The 15,709-nt window shown below is 40.5% G+C and overlaps 2 protein-coding genes and 1 long non-coding RNA gene across 4 annotated transcripts in view; 1 reads left to right on the forward strand and 2 right to left on the reverse strand.

Annotated features, from left to right (window-relative positions):
* Positions 1-57: 57 nt before the first annotated feature.
* Positions 58-1,448, reverse strand: LOC145471894 (ectin-like). Its single transcript, XM_081454893.1, has 3 exons — positions 1,186-1,448; positions 561-630; positions 58-222 (listed from the first exon to the last, which is right to left on the reverse strand). The coding sequence occupies exons 1-3, from the start codon at positions 1,446-1,448 to the stop codon at positions 58-60; spliced, it is 498 nt and encodes a 165-aa protein (XP_081311019.1).
* Positions 1,449-5,536: 4,088 nt separating this feature from the next.
* Positions 5,537-7,395, forward strand: LOC145478756 (uncharacterized). Its single transcript, XR_014048324.1, has 3 exons — positions 5,537-5,550; positions 6,609-6,765; positions 7,281-7,395. It is a non-coding gene; the product is annotated as an uncharacterized LOC145478756 (long non-coding RNA).
* Positions 7,396-7,497: 102 nt separating this feature from the next.
* The window catches only part of LOC145478753 (tubulin--tyrosine ligase-like protein 12), a 38,241-nt gene continuing 30,029 nt past the window's right edge, over positions 7,498-15,709 (reverse strand). For both annotated transcript variants that reach the window (XM_081456875.1, XM_081456874.1), the window contains exons 10-16: positions 15,062-15,173; positions 14,183-14,334; positions 12,440-12,521; positions 11,744-11,812; positions 11,242-11,325; positions 9,038-9,086; positions 7,498-8,136 (exon numbers count right to left, since the gene is read on the reverse strand). In XM_081456875.1, coding sequence (XP_081313001.1) covers positions 7,985-8,136; positions 9,038-9,086; positions 11,242-11,325; positions 11,744-11,812; positions 12,440-12,521; positions 14,183-14,334; positions 15,062-15,173 — 700 coding nt within the window. In that variant the 3' untranslated portion in view covers positions 7,498-7,984. The remainder of the gene's footprint in view (positions 8,137-9,037; positions 9,087-11,241; positions 11,326-11,743; positions 11,813-12,439; positions 12,522-14,182; positions 14,335-15,061; positions 15,174-15,709) is intronic.

Here is a 15,709-nt window from a genome sequence, read left to right on the forward strand (position 1 = left end):
TTTAAAAATTTCGCAGTGGCGATGTGTCTAATCAAGACAAGAGGTTTTTATAATACCTTATTGTTTCGGCTTTGGAGCGAAGACGTTTGACAAAAGATCCTTTCTAGTTGACCGGTCAGCTGGCGGCTCATATAAAGCCACTATATATGTACTGACGGTGCCATCTTCCTTGTTCGCTACAGCCTGACCACACCCAATCTTCGTGTATGACTTCCACACGAGCTAAAGCAAGAAAAAGGCAAGTCCAATTCTTAAAGAATGAGTAAACAAATACGTAATCTTGTTTGTGCTAGCCTCCATTACTCCCAACCTCTTTTCTCCCACTATCATTTCTGTTGTAAAGTGAAGAGGCTTAATTTTTATTTAAAGATTTGTACATATAAAGCTTCCAAGCCCATATTTTCCGCGTCATGATAATTGGTGTGTAACTCCAGCACCTGCCTTCTATAACGGTCTTTTAAGAGAAAAACAACTGGATTGAAGACTGGGTTTCCAATTCCAAAATGCTGTGCCAGTGAAATATGTAGCGTAAATGGATCGTCCTCTCCAGAAAACGTTACCTGAATAAAATTCGTGTTTTCAAAGCTGAGGTTTGGACGCGTGTAGTAGTAAAATCGACCACGATTATACCTGCAGTGGAAATTATCAAAAGGTCAAATTAGATACAGTTATACCGCTTTAAACTGGTGAAATAGTTCTATTAAAATGCTATGGACGATAATCCTTAGAAGATGACGGATCGAGCTGAAAATATCAGGCATGTGAAAAAACATTTTCAATTAAGCAGGGCTGAACATTTAATTAAAACCTCAGTTTTTACTTGGCTACATTATTGACATTCGTACGTTCTTAAAAACTCTTAATCATGGTACTTGTAATGCGATTACTGCCCCTCTTACAGGACTAAAAAACAACTTGAATTCCAGCTTGCCCTTGGGACAAGTAGCTCTCAAATTTTGGGCGAGTGTTAGGTTGCTCTTTTAATGATTTAGTTGGCAGACGACTTGCCTGGTCCCTTGCCCATCAGGCTTATGAGAGTGAAAAGCTATATGCCCAGAAGGAGAATCTACTTGTCCCGCACGACCGGAAGGCACTTTTTTCGAGCCCTGCTCTTAGATATGACAAAGGAGTGGCTCCATATCTAGATTGCGGCATAGTTCTTTATGTTCATCTTACATTACTTACCAATGCTGTATGGCGTCACTTATGGTCAGCGGATGGCTGGACACGCCATGAAACAAGTTTTCGTCCACACTCCCTTGAAAAAACTCCAATTGCGTGTCAGACACCGCCATAAATTCCGCCAAGCTTTGCGCTTTCTCCTTGAGCTCACTGCTATATGTCACATCCGGGGCTTGATGCTGTCTTCGGTGCAAGTTGTGCTGTTTCAAGCAATCCGATTGGATGCTGGCCAACACTGCTGACCAATATATACACAAGTCATCCATATTGGCTAGCAATGGTTGTATAAACTCGGCGAATGGAAGTAATCGTTCATTTTTTTGTATACATGAGAACATAAATATTGTGTTGCCCCCTTCTTCTCCGCTTCCTCCCACCCACCACCTGAATAATACTGATTGTTAGGAGTCAACGATGACTCGTAAATATTGTACACTATGGATTTCGACAGTGCTTAGAGGATATTGGGATAAGACCTTTATAAGATGAACGTTAACTGTGGGTATTTTCAATCTGCTCAAAGAAAAGCCTAAACCTTTTTGTCAGGGTTTTAGTTAGTCCAGACCACGACAAAGAAACTCAGAAAAAAATTCTGACGCTATCTCTACTGAAGAGCGAAGTTAATTAGATATTTAATGAAGGTGCTTTTGTAGTCGGTTTTAGGGTATGTTGTTTTCGAAGTGACCGAAGCCATAGTTTGCTGCTGGCTAAGGATAGTTATTAATAACTTTTTATAACAGTCCTCCTATTTCAAAGTTAAAACAGGAAGCTAGTTCAGCAAGTTTGGGATCCTTTGAAAATATACATATTGATGCCCTTTCCAGGCAATTTGCAGGTTGCATAACACCAAAATTATCATTTTCCAAGAGGATTCACTTGAACGCAGACGTCAGAAGCAATATAGATTTTGAACTTGACTTTTTTATCTGAAATATTTCGCAGTGTTCGATGTAGAACCTGTAGAGATTCACAATGTTTTCTTTGTTAAATTATTCTTTTATGAAACGGTAAATTGCAGGTACAGTGGAATCCCGTTAATCAGGTCACCAACGGGCCACAAAAATCTGGTCGTATTAACGGGATGGCAGTATCAGCTAAACGGGTTCTTTAAATAAGAAAATGACTGACTGAGCCTTTGTTAGGGCCAGAATAAAGTGGCCGTAAAAACGAGGTGACCGTACTTACGGGGTGGCCGTAAGGCGGGGTTCTACTGCATCAGACAGATAAAGTACTGAGTAGTGAAAAAGGCATGCAGTTCAGAAAACATGAAACATGAAAATGAAAACTAGACATTATCTTACCTCTTTGAGAAGCGATGTGAGAACAAACGATTAAAATCCAGAAATATTTCATGAAATCCATGTTGCCGCAAGGTTACCGAGGCCTGGATTGTCAGAGATTTACAAACGGAAACTGTGAAGGTCTCTTAGCTTGTCCTCCAGGTACTTTAACGCAGTGCCAAAAAAAATTGAATAGAGAGTTTTTAGTATTGTTCAGGCTTTCAGTGCAGAAAACAAAGAAACAAATTGTCATAACACCTTTGAGGCTTTAAGCTCTTAAAACACACTCAACTTATTCTCTCTTTGAAAGAAAAATGTAAACTTTCTCTTACCTAAAGAGGTGGAATTCGGAATTCATACGAGACTAGTGGTGCTTGAAAAAGAGTTCAACTTAACTTAAACGGGCCGAAGTCAAAAAGTTTAGAGCCCTGGGGCTTAGGGCAATTTTTCATGCCTGTATTAATAACACTAAACTCATCTCTGACCTTAACTAGTTAACGACCGTTTTAAAACGGTCATTTAGACCACATTAAATGATGTTATTTTGAGCCGTGTTCATTTTAACAGTGCTTGTATGAGCAACGGGCACATTAAGAAAATTTCTTTGTGTTGACGCTGAAAAATGTCATTATTTTTATATAAACTGTCTTCCATTTTTAGAAGTAATTATAAAAAAATTCAATCAAATAATCACCAAAATATGTTGGTATAATTAAAATACCGATCTAGTGTTTTTTTAGTTTCTCCGAAACCAAGCAATTTATCTCCCGATATTAATCCTTTTATCATCTGTGGTTAAGTAAGGTACTAAATTGTTACTTTTTCAAAACTACAATAGGAGAACCACTTACTTATTTAAACTGATTTCTAATCAAGGCCTTAGAAAGGTAATTTATATGCAAACGAATCGTGTGCACGCACCCGTGCAACCATTACAGTATATTTTCTCAGATAGAACGTGGTCATTAACACGATATAATATGGTTGTTTTGGTATCGTGGTAAGTTTTGCGCTCAGTTCAGAAAATGCTGGTCTCGGAAACAAAATTGCCCCCAAATTGATTAAAACGAGTCATAACACCGAATAATTATACTGTTCTTCTTTTAAAAAAATATGTACCTATTGTTTCCAGGTCATTAGCAACGAATGGCGTTTTAATGGAATTCCGTCCGGTGCAAAGAAAGGTTGATACATCACTGAGGGACGAAAGATTCTTTAAAACTTACTGCTTCTTTAAGGTAAGCCGACGTTCGTATCGTGTGGACATGATTTTCTGTCTACTTTTTTATTATTATTTTAGACTAACATTTCACATTCAGTTGAGTGCATTGCCCAAAAGAGCATTTACTGCAGAACGAAAGCGATTTTTGGGGGGAGGGAGTTTCTACAAACCGAATAGAAATTCCAGTTTACGTCTCTTTTTAATAGAACCAGCTAGATTCTACATTCTGACTACTTTCTCAGTGGGGTAGCACTGCTGAAAGAATCTTACATTCGAGTATGTTCTACGTTCAGCAATTCTCTCAAACCAGATTTCAAAAAGAAAGCGCAAGTAAATCGAGGGACTTCGAGTGAGAACACTAATATATAGCGACATATCCAAATAAAAATGATCGTCGAGTGCTAGAAGTTTTCTAGTTGATCCCTGCCTCTCCTCCCCTTTTACATGTTTCGATTATAAGAATTAAAGAAAAAACATTCGCAATGTTTTCCGATAAAGTTGCGCGTGCACATCATATGAATGAAAGCCTGCAAGAACGAAAAAGACTTTACGATCCATAAACAAGCTAGCCTTTTTAAAGTAGGTTTTCAGCATAGCGTTTTACAAAAGATTTTTTTGTGCCTCTTTTTCTGCGCAATTAAAGAGAAGAGGGTGAAATCTCTGTGGGTATAATTTGTACTGGTACTTTATTTGTACATCACCTCGTTTTTAAAGAAAAATTTGGTTTTCATTGCATTTGTTACTTATATATTTATTGACTTCTCATTAGACATGGATTCACCTACATATGCCATGCCGCGAGCAAACAGGATTATCCTGTTTTCTTCCCTCGTTGGTTGCGTTTTCATTCAAACTGGTAGGTGTAACATGGACTCTTCTAAATAGGGGGTAACTCTCTTTAAAAAGCTATATAGCTCTTTGCGGGGCCATAACGAATTACTTTTTGACCCATTTTGGTATATGAAAAAAAGGTATGAATTTTTACTATTTTGGTCTGAGATAGGGTACGTACGTTTTTTGCACTCTGTTTCGTATTGTTCATGGTCAGGATTCTTCGAAAAAACAAAGCTCTTTTCACAAGGTTAGGCAAACCGAGGCAGTCCCTCGGTAGGCTCTGGTTTGCATTGAGTAGGGAACATCATTTATTTTGATCTGATAAGGGGTAAGTGTTTCAAGAAGGGCGCCGCTCACGCGGGCATTCTCCTCGCCATGCATAAACGGTACGGAAGTCGCAACTCGCAAAGCCAGTATGAACGTAGAATATGTGAAATAGAAGCACGCGTCTGGATCTAAGACCGCGACAAATATGTTGAAGACACTCTGACATCATTCAGTTTTATCAAATACCCAGTGTTTGCAAGCATCCAGACAGATTGCCTCGACAAGCACAACTTCTACAGAGACAAACATAAAACCCCGGCTTTAAAGTACAGCACAACTCTTGCAGATGAGGCTCAAAAAGTTGCAGATGCTTTGGCCTCACAAACAGACATAGCAGCTTCTCACGACATGTACGACGCCAATTACTTCATTGCCGAATGGCCCAGTCCAAGGACAATCAGTGACGCAGTGGAAAACTGGTAACGACTCAATCAGTATAGCGAGCCATGCGATCTTTGATATTGTTAAATTTTAAGACTGTATGAGTATTCAGTCCCCATAATGTTTGACGAGACGGTTACATAGTATTAGGTAAATCTTAAGCCAACACACGTTTACCTCTTCATTTTACCTGTTCACTGTTACGCTCTACCTCTAGTTAGTTTGTAACACTGAAAACGTGCCCGTTGTTCCAGGTACAACGAAGGCAATTCCTACAATTACAAGAAACCAGAAGTCACCACAAGCAGCGACCGCTTCATAGAGGTGAGAATTTGCGAAATGTATCTTTTAACATCATCTAATGTGAGCTTTGAGGTACGAGTTTGAACATCGTCAGCTCCTCTCTCAAGGAGAAATGTTCGCCTAACAGAGAGTAGAGTAGCAGTGCACTTGTAATTACATTGTATAACAGAAGGTGTCTATCCATACAGTAAATGCACAACAACTGCGGGAGTTTATTAAAGACTGATGAAATGGGAATTTGTTAACTTTACACAGGAGCCATCATTTATTATTATTATTATTATTATTATTATCTATTATCTATTATCTGTTATGACTCCAGCTGTACAATAAAACAAACTAAAGGGCGTAACTGAAGGTAGTAAACCAATAAACTTCTGATCGACATTCTTTTTCATCGAAAAAAAAAATACACTTCTGGGGCCGCCTCGTCCCCAGTCGTCCCTCCTTAGTTGGAGAGTGGTGCCCGTGGTGTTGTGGGCCTGTTGCACTCGCGGAAGGTAACGCCGCTTAACAATCAAACACTGCGCTCTCCTTTTAGCACTTTTCGCTGAAGCAATTCAAAGGCGCGGAGGACGAGGCAGCCTCTTAAGTGTCTGTTGACTACTATCAATGAGTGTCTTTTGTCCGTTTGACTGAAAAACAGCAAGGATCAACTGCAAGTGTCAGTTGTAGAGAACTACGCGCATTACAGAAGTGTCCGCACAGAGAACTGGATATATAGTCGAACCCCTATTAAGCGGCCTCCTATTAAACGACCACCCCTATTAGGCGGCCCTTCCCCGACGGTGGCCGTTTAATAGGCGTTAAACTGTAGTTGTAATCCCATACAGTGGGAAGTCCCAACTTAAATTACATGGAGTAACCCAGAACATCTGGCCCCGGTTGTTCGAAAGGTGGATAACACAAACCACCGGTCAGTGAATAACGTGCTTTGTTTTGCTAACACTGACTTATCCACTGGATAGCGATTTATCCGGTGGACAGTGTTATCCAGCCTTCGAACAACCTGAGCCTGATCTAGTACTAGTGTAAGTTCGAACTTAAATGGATGAATCTTTGGAGCGAATTGTGTCTAGGTCCTGTGGAATTCCCATCAGACATTGGGATGTGGATTTGCCATAAAAGAAAAAGGAGAGGATGTTCGCACTGTAGTGGTAGCGATATATGAACCAGCTGGCATCCGAGTCACTGTTGACGACTACATTGACAACATCATGCCACCAAAACAACAAGGTAACCCACAGTTTTCTCTTGTCGCAGTTGACTATTTCTTCAAATACAAAAATCATAGAAACACACTGATTAACACACAGTTCAGGGCAAGTGTTTTTTATTGATTGAGAGAAATCCATGTTGTGTGGCTGGCTGTCATGTAATCGAAACTTTTTGAACTTTCCAAACCTGGCAAACTTAAGAACGGTAACAGCGCCACTCTTAACACACCAAGGCCGGAGTTTGTTTGAAAGCCGGTTAACGCTAACCCACGATTAAAAGTTATCCAAAGTATTACTTTTTCTTGTTTTCTTATTTTTCACTGCTAATGTTTTGTGTAGTCTAAGATGACTGAAATTCAAAACTGAAGGGCAAACTATATAAACAAAAAACCTCACCTAAAAGTTATAAAAGTGGGATCAAAATTTTCGCTAATCCTGGGTTAACTTAATCGGGCAAACCGGCCCATATTATTACTTCTATATTAAATATTTGTGACTATCCTCTTGTTAATTTGTTTCTCTGACATATTTCAGCTGTATAAGCCAAGTTACATAAACCAAGGCACTGGAATAAACTACAACACTGAACACAATACTGAAACATTATACAAAGGTGGACAGACAGCTACCCAGATCAGTGTAGTGGGACAGTCTTTTTATTGAATTTACTGTTATTTACATGTAATAAATAGAGTCTTACGTGATAAGAAATGCAGCATCATTTGTTTTTGGTTGCTGTAATAGTGATTAGACAGAAATTGCAAATAAACTTGACCTTATTTGACGGGCTTGGAAGGATTGTTTTGTTCGCATTCCTCGAGAACAATTGTGGAAAAAATGTTATAAATTAAGACTGGTGTAACATGGAAGAGATTCAGTCATCAACGCAAGACATAGCCTGCAAACAGGCTCCTAGCAAGCGCGAAAACAAGAATTCGCCTAGATCGCTTCCCTCTACAAATTCTTCAGTTTCGCGCTCGTCGGCTCGTTTTGCTCGCCGAATTTTTTCGGTCCTCACCGGGAGCCTGTTCCCAGGCTACGCAAGAAACAATTTGCTGCGCTCTCCCAACAGAGGTCGATGACGACCACTAAGCTATAAGTTGGAGATTCTTAGGAACTGATTGTGGCTTCTAGAGATGGGCAACGGAACACTGATAGCTTGCAACGAAATTTGAGATTGTACCACGACCATCGAGGACATTACATTAAAGAACAATTCTAGCGATGCAAGAGATGTTTCAGGCTATTTTTTCCACGGGCCATCCATCCGAATCTCCAAGGAATAGCAAACTAAAAATATAGTTAAAGAAGTTTGGATGATAACGGCAAGCTCGTTCACAATCGGGGCCGTAATTCACTTCTAGAACTTGAGGAATTATATCGTTTGAACCTACAGGGGAAAGGAAAGCATCTATAAATACAAGTTCAGACATAACAAACCATCCGAATAGACACTATCTGTAGACTTTCTTAAGCGGTTTTAAACGGTTTATACATTTTTTCCGATTTTATAAACAGTAGGGAAACAATTCGAGGTTAAATAAAGTATATGCATGTATGTGTGTAATACACTCTTTTTTTTTATAAGAATATTGTTTTTCCGGCCGAGGCTGAATATTCTTATTTTTTTGCCGATTTTACGCTGAAAATATTCTTGTGAATATTCTTAGATTATAGCGTATGATATTTCTGTTTTCGACTGTATTTGTTATCTGGACGGCGTTTAAGTAATTTTGGAGCCAGGTTGCAGGCAAAAGGGCCTGATATGACGCACATAGCCTGCGTAGCTGGCGGTATTGCACGGCAGGCGCGCGGAATAAAGTTTTGGCGGCGTAATCGCGTGCGGCGAGGCCGCGAAAAATACAAGGTCCTCCTCCCCATTCTCCTCCTCGCTCGCTTTTAGCGGCTCCGCCGCCAAAACTTTTCTCCGCGCCCCTACAATACCGCCACAAAACTTTATTCAGCGCGCCTACAATACCGCCAGCTTCGCAGGCTATGAGGCACATAACATCTTGCAGAAGCCGTTAACGCCAAAATGACCGACTGACATTCTGGCAAATTAATTGGGTACCAGATGCGATCGTTGATGCAAAACAATTGACGTGCAGAGGGCACAGGTGTCAAATTACAGGTATTGAATTCCAAAACGTGGTACATGGATACCTCATTGGATATCCACATGATCGCGCGCCAATTACGTAACAAACAGTTGCGCGAAGAACCAAACGGAGCCAAAAATTTTGTTATAGATACGATTAGTTTACTAAAAGTAAGTATCACAACAAAATTACCATCGTCCGCCCATTTGAGCATCAGATCCACGGCATAAAATGCACGAGACTGAAAAATAAACAACAATTAGTATACTAAAACACTTTTCCTGAGAAAGTACAAATAATTTACACAGACTCGAAGATGCCTAATCTACTAAGGCCCGGTTCATACGTCGCATTTCTGCTGTGTCGAATTCAATTCAACGAATTAAATTCGACAGAAATTTGACGTCTAAATCGGCTGCCGCATTTCTGCCGCACGTTCGACTGGTCTTGTCGCATTATCCGACAGAAATGCGACACTGATTCAGACGTCAAATTCTGCCGTGTCGAATCTAATGCATACATTATGTTAATGTATTGAGCATGCATAAATGTTTTCCCGCCAAAGAAAAAGAAGAAACTTGGCCATTCACGACCCAATGCAACCTGAACATATTGCAACACATACTGCTCCGTTGTCAGCCTAATCTCCTTCTCGTTTCACTGGCGAACAATTTTTCGCAAAATTAGTCCTTCGTCGCTCAGTGTTTTCATCCGCCATATTGAATACTCTACGTTTAAAGCATTTTCCGCTGTCCGACATGCCCGACACTATAAATTCTGAATAAAGTGCGACACAAGTGCGACGTATGAATCCACTGTCGCATTTCTGTCGCACTTAATTGAATTGAATTCGACACGCAGAAATGCGACGTATGAACTGGGCCTAAGGTAAAAACCGTACAAACTGTTAGGTTCTGTAACAGGTCGTGCGCGTGAGAATAACCGAGGGACCATTTTTATATCTCTATGTCTAGTCTGGTTTTGCCAAATTAGTGACTAATCAAAACCCAGGCATTAGTCTAGCAGGTATAGGGGGCGGGGAATACAGAGTAGCCGCATGCCAATCAACTGAACGTGCAGACCTTGGTTCCTAGGCTCGATTACCAGCCGCTGTTCGGGAAAAGAGCCCGCGCTCCTCCCCCGAACTCACGGCTGGACTCGTGGACGTGGCATTGTTAATTTCAACCAATAAGAAATCTGCCTGCCTGAATCGAGCAGGCTGCATAAATTAGCTTTCTCGCAGTAGCAAAGGAGTTGTGCGATATGAAGTGCGATCGCATTAGCGGGATATTTAACCAAATACCGTCAACTGATGAAACCTTGCCTGATGTAAACCATAGTGGCATATACAACACGCAAAATAGTCAACAGACTTATACGTTAGCATCTATATTTGAATCATGTGGTGCCAGAATATGAGATAACGAACAAAGTAACCAAAGGGAGGGATAAACGCAAACATCGATTTCAAGAAACAAGAAACTCAGTCAAATTGATGTGTACCTTAGTCTTCTTGAAGAGAAGAAACACCAGTCTCTGGCGAAGACGCCAGACAAAATTAAATTTTTAAATGAGCCGAAGTAAACCGAACTAGCAAAACAGAAACCTGGTGTCAACACCTTGCACACCAATATGTGTGACCTTTGACATGACAGTTGCTACAGCATAATCAAACAGCTCTGCAATACTTAAAAAAAAAAGACACTCTTCTATAGAACACAGCATGTAATGCCCTTCCGCAACAATAATGTGAAACAAAATAGGTTGGAGGGCCAAAGTTAAAAGAAGTGGCGAAAACGCCACAAATTTTACGAGCCGTGGGCCTGCCTATGATTGTCATCAGATGGCATTTCCGGCCACCTGAAGCGCCGCAAGAAGTACATTATGAAGTTACGTCACAGACATGCTTTGCCGCTCACGCGTCCAGCCGTCTCTTCTCGGGGAGGAACGTAGACCGGACTCGAGAAAGCGGCGGAAATCGAGCCTACTTGGTTCCCTGATTGGCTGAAAAGCTTGGGAAACCAGCAGAAAGACTACAATAAAAAATGGCACTTGAAAATTCAGCAACTGGAAGTTCAGTCGTCAAGAAAATGTTAAAATGTTGTTGTTTATAGCTGTCAATGCTCTTAGCTACACCTAGCTAGCCACATAAACTAAAAGAAACAAATATATCAACTAAACATAATAGGCTTAAAAGTCCCAACTGGCGAGAGGCAAACCAGTTGGCTATTCACAAGCTTGATCGTGGAATTGAACGAGGGTCTACCTGGAAACGACTCCAGCTTAGTAGTCAGAGCGGGACTTGAACCCGCGAACTCCGGATTTCAAGTCCGTCGTCCCTCGGCCACGCTGCCTCCTCAAGTACATATTATAAAACCCAATGCTCAACTACAAACCTGTGCGCAGTGTAACAAGGTCTTTGGCGGCGAATCGGAGATCGCCGCTTCGAACATCCCTCGGAACATTTTGAAAATCTTGCTCTGCATAGGCAAATTAAATGTAAAAAGAGTTGAAAAGTCAGTAAATCCAAGTTACCTAGTGTAAGAAAGTTCATGTCCATCTAACGACAATCTTATTTATCACCATATAACTAAAGACAGGAATACGTCGCTCTTGCTACAACTCCTTAAATGAAAACAGAATTAAATCAATATCAGCTTTATTTAGGAAAAGAAAGCATGTACGGTGTTTCTATCGTGATATAAAAACACGACTCGAGTAGAAGTTTGGGACAACGAGAAATGCTGTGGGAACACGAGGTGACAGGGTCTCCGAAACTTCCACAAGCGGAAAACATGTTTTCTATTTCTTTCAGGAAATTCCGCGACAAAAAAATGAAAACAACTTGCTTAATTCGATCATTATAACCTATCTAACAAAGTATGTATAGATATCTACCTCGATATCTGCCCATTTGTGAGAAGGATATTGTTTTTCAAACATCGGTATAAACTCATGGTGATGCACCTGTAAGAAGTAAAAATATCCCGGCCATTAATTAACACACACTTTGTAGCCCGAGAAGCAGCTACATATCCCAGATGGCGCCTGACAACACACTTTATCCCAATCTTATTGCAGCTTGGCTGTCTTCCTAAACAAACCGGTACGCACTTTTATTTTTTTGGCTAGTTCCGTGTGCGGGCAAGACGAACCAAATCCTGTGCTGTGATTAGCTACCCGAGCGGGCTACATTTCGCTATCTTGCCCGCTCAGGACTACCCGCTGTGTTCCGCAACAAAAATCTCCCCAAGAGCCGTATAATAAATCCTTTATTGACCAAGCTTGTTCGGTCAAGATGGCTGGATATTGGCCTCGTTCTTTTGCAAGTTTATGAACCTTAACTCCGTCTCGGTCCATAAACACGTAAAAAAAAAAAAATCTTGGCCGACATCCAGCCATCTTGACCACACGCTTGGTCAATAACCCAAATATGTACCGCATTCACACTGACCTAAAGTATGCATAGTCTAATCACGAATGAAACACGTGAAGAGCGAAACTCGTAATTTTAGCGAAAAATATTAAAAAGGAAGGCAAATCTATCAATAAAGACAAGAAATGTTGCCACCAATTTTGTGGTTGTTCTCTTACCTGTTTTAAATTTTCACTATCCTTGTAATTCATGACTGTGAAATGTTTCGCGTAAACGTCAAAGGAATCCAATGAAAAAGGCCTAAAAGAGAGCGAATAAAATATCAGAAAGGAATCATAGGCAGCCGTCATCGATTTACTCAGCAATGGCTCTTTTAACAGCTTGGGGATTGCCTAAGTCGCGTAACCAAATACACTTCTCAAACTCACTAATAATTCATCAAGTTTAAACAAAGGAAATCATGACCGTGACGGTGTTTGGATATCTGATCTTAATTAGCATATATTTTTACGATTTTAATTCTCCGTTTTCTCCTTAGTTTTAGTTTCGATTGAGAAGATATATCAAACCCGAAGGACAGTGTTTGACCTCGAAGTTCGTCAAAAATACTACGTTACGCGTCGTATTTTCAACTCTCTTCTCGGTGTATGGAAATGTGGTCAAACACTGTCTTTCGTGTTTGATATATTACATAAAAGTTACTGGTAAACTAACAGTCCAATGCTTCTCTCTGCGTAGGACTCACTGGGAAGACGTCATCAACATATTAATGGGGAGTTTAAGAAACCAGGACGCTACGCCGAGGACAACGTCCATTAAAAATGATTTTATATTTTATCTGCGAATCTCGAGATACTCTAAAGTCATTTTCCTTTGTTTCTTCGTGTCAAAACTATCACGAAATTGAATCTGGGACAGGGCGAAATATTTGAAATAAAAATAAAAAAATAGCCGTCGTGGTTCACGTTCTCTGGACAACGCAGAATTTAGTCATTTCACGTTGTTTTGAAGAGGACGGCAAAGAAATGTATCAAGAATTGTAACGCACGTGCAAGAGCCACTGATCCACTCATTAAACCTTTTGTTTAGCGACGTTCCCTTGCCGTTGCCGTCGCGGTCTTCTTAAAGTCCCTCACCATATTATCTGAGCTACTGTTTGGTTTTGAGGCAGATTATTTACAAAACGGAGCCACTGTTGAAGGAACTGCGCTATTGAGGTACACACTCCTAGGTTTTGGTGATAAGAGCTTATCATCGAAATTTTGTATAATACATCCCTAACTCATCATTCGAGAATTAAAACAAGAAGAAATTGTAAACAAGACGGTATTTAGAAATGTGTTCTTAGAGAGCAAGGATTTTGACGATCTTGTTTTTCCATTAAATTTCCTACTTGAGTTTCAACACTGTCCTCGTGTTTGAATATTAAAAACCAAATTCTCAAACCGAAGGCAGCGTCCACACTGCGCCGGAGAAATTTGAAAACGCAGCTTTATTTCTACGGTTAGGCCTAGTGTCCACACTGCTCTGTCACGAAAACGGAGCTTTATTTCTACGGTTAGGCCTAGTGTCCACACTGCTCTGTCACGAAAACGGAGCTTTTCGAAAACGCCCTTCGAACCGGACGAATTTGAAAACGCCGACTCCTCGTTTTCGTGTAGAAGGAAAACATTTTGAAAACGGAGCTTTTCGAAAGCGATGGCGTCACGATAATCATGTGATTTCCCTGACTGAGTTTTCCTCAAACACAAATCTAAACTGACCGGTGATTGTTGCGTTTTTTTAATTTCTCCGACATGGTGTGGACGGAAAACATTTGATGCGTTTTCAGGGTGAAACTTCCGTTTTCAAATTCCACCAGCGTAGTATGGACAGGGCCTGACACTCAAAGAAATGTATGATAATCAGTAGGGAGAACTTATCACATTTTAAACTTGGGATTGACTGCATCCACTACTCACTGGTTTGCAAATCTTAACCAGAACACTTTATCTGCATGTAGTACAAGTGGCTTCGCTGAGGAGATGAGCACCAGATAGCGAACGTCAAACTTCACTTGACCTACATCTTCACGATGAAACAGAACTGGATTCTCTATGTATTTGCAGGCAACCTGGAAAACGATAGAATTCTACTGAGTTCTAAGGCAATTACTATTGTATATTAGAAAGCAATACAGGTTTCTGTATCTATATTTTTTTTTCTGCAGTATCGTTAAGCTGGTAAACAAGCTACAAAACCAGGTAAGTGGATGGAACACGTTCAAGTTATATGAAAATTTTTTTACTGTTTAAAACGCATTTGAAAACTTGAAGAAAAAAAACGGTAAGGCTAAGAGTTTTGACCTGCACTGAAAGAGCATTCAAACAAAGTACTACACGAAATAACTTGACAAAAGTTACCGACACCTTTGCGTAGGATGTTCCATGTTACCTACCAACCAAACACTACACTAGGAACAACAACCACTGCATCGTATCTAATGTCATTGGCTAATGTAAAATGGCATGGCATGGCAGTGTAGATAGAGGCTGAGGGGGATTCCGATGACTAGGCATCCCAGGATCTTGAAACCCTTTGCCCAGGCCTGTGCCCCGAAGAGGCCACTTCAGTGCAGCATCACCACCCACAGAGCCAGGCGCTTACTTTGCTTGCAGGAATTGTAACAGGGTCTGCCTGTCCTGGATAGGATTGTACAGCCACAGCAGGTGCTGCAACCCACAAGAGACTGACAACATGGCGCACATGAATCCATTGTCTTCCGCGAGAGACGGAAGCCAACAATAACAGATTTTTACTATAAAGTTTACATCATGATTTACTCAAACATTCATACCAACCTTAGGCCCCGTCCCAAGCAGTCTTAATATGTAGTTAAGATTTGATGTCACGTGACTATCAAGAGCCCTTGCCAGATTCCATGGCTTACATATCCAGTGATTGTCAAGCCCTCTGCGAGAAAAATAATCCATAAACAGAACATACATGTATAAGCACAGAGCAATCATGGCAATAATTATTCTGCTGTACCATGAGGTTCCATTTTCCAATTGGCTGATTTTTTGAGTTTAAAATCCATCTTATTCCTTGGCACATAAATACAGTCGAACCTCTCCTTACAGACGCCTCCAGACCACAGACATCTCTCTGTCCTTTGGAACATAGTTTTATACCACGAACAACATAAAAGTTTTTCAAGCTTTTTCGACCTTAATTTATAGGGGTGGTTCATCAAGTCTCGTACAGGAGGGGGTATGATTTTACGCTTTCAAACGACAGATGTCCAAGACCTTTTTGCTGTTCACATTTGATAAAAATTGACCAAATATTAAGCATGTAATGGTATTTTTAGCCACATGGCACTCTTGGGAGTAAGAGGGTTAAAGAGGTTGGACTGTATCTGGTTTTATATTGGCACACCGAGGGCTATCACACAGAAGATTTATGACATTTGTGAAATTTGTACAACTTTCATTGTACATGCATAT

This window comes from Orbicella franksi, chromosome 2 (genome assembly GCF_964199315.1).
Source record: "Orbicella franksi chromosome 2, jaOrbFran1.1, whole genome shotgun sequence".
NCBI lineage: Eukaryota > Metazoa > Cnidaria > Anthozoa > Scleractinia > Merulinidae > Orbicella > Orbicella franksi.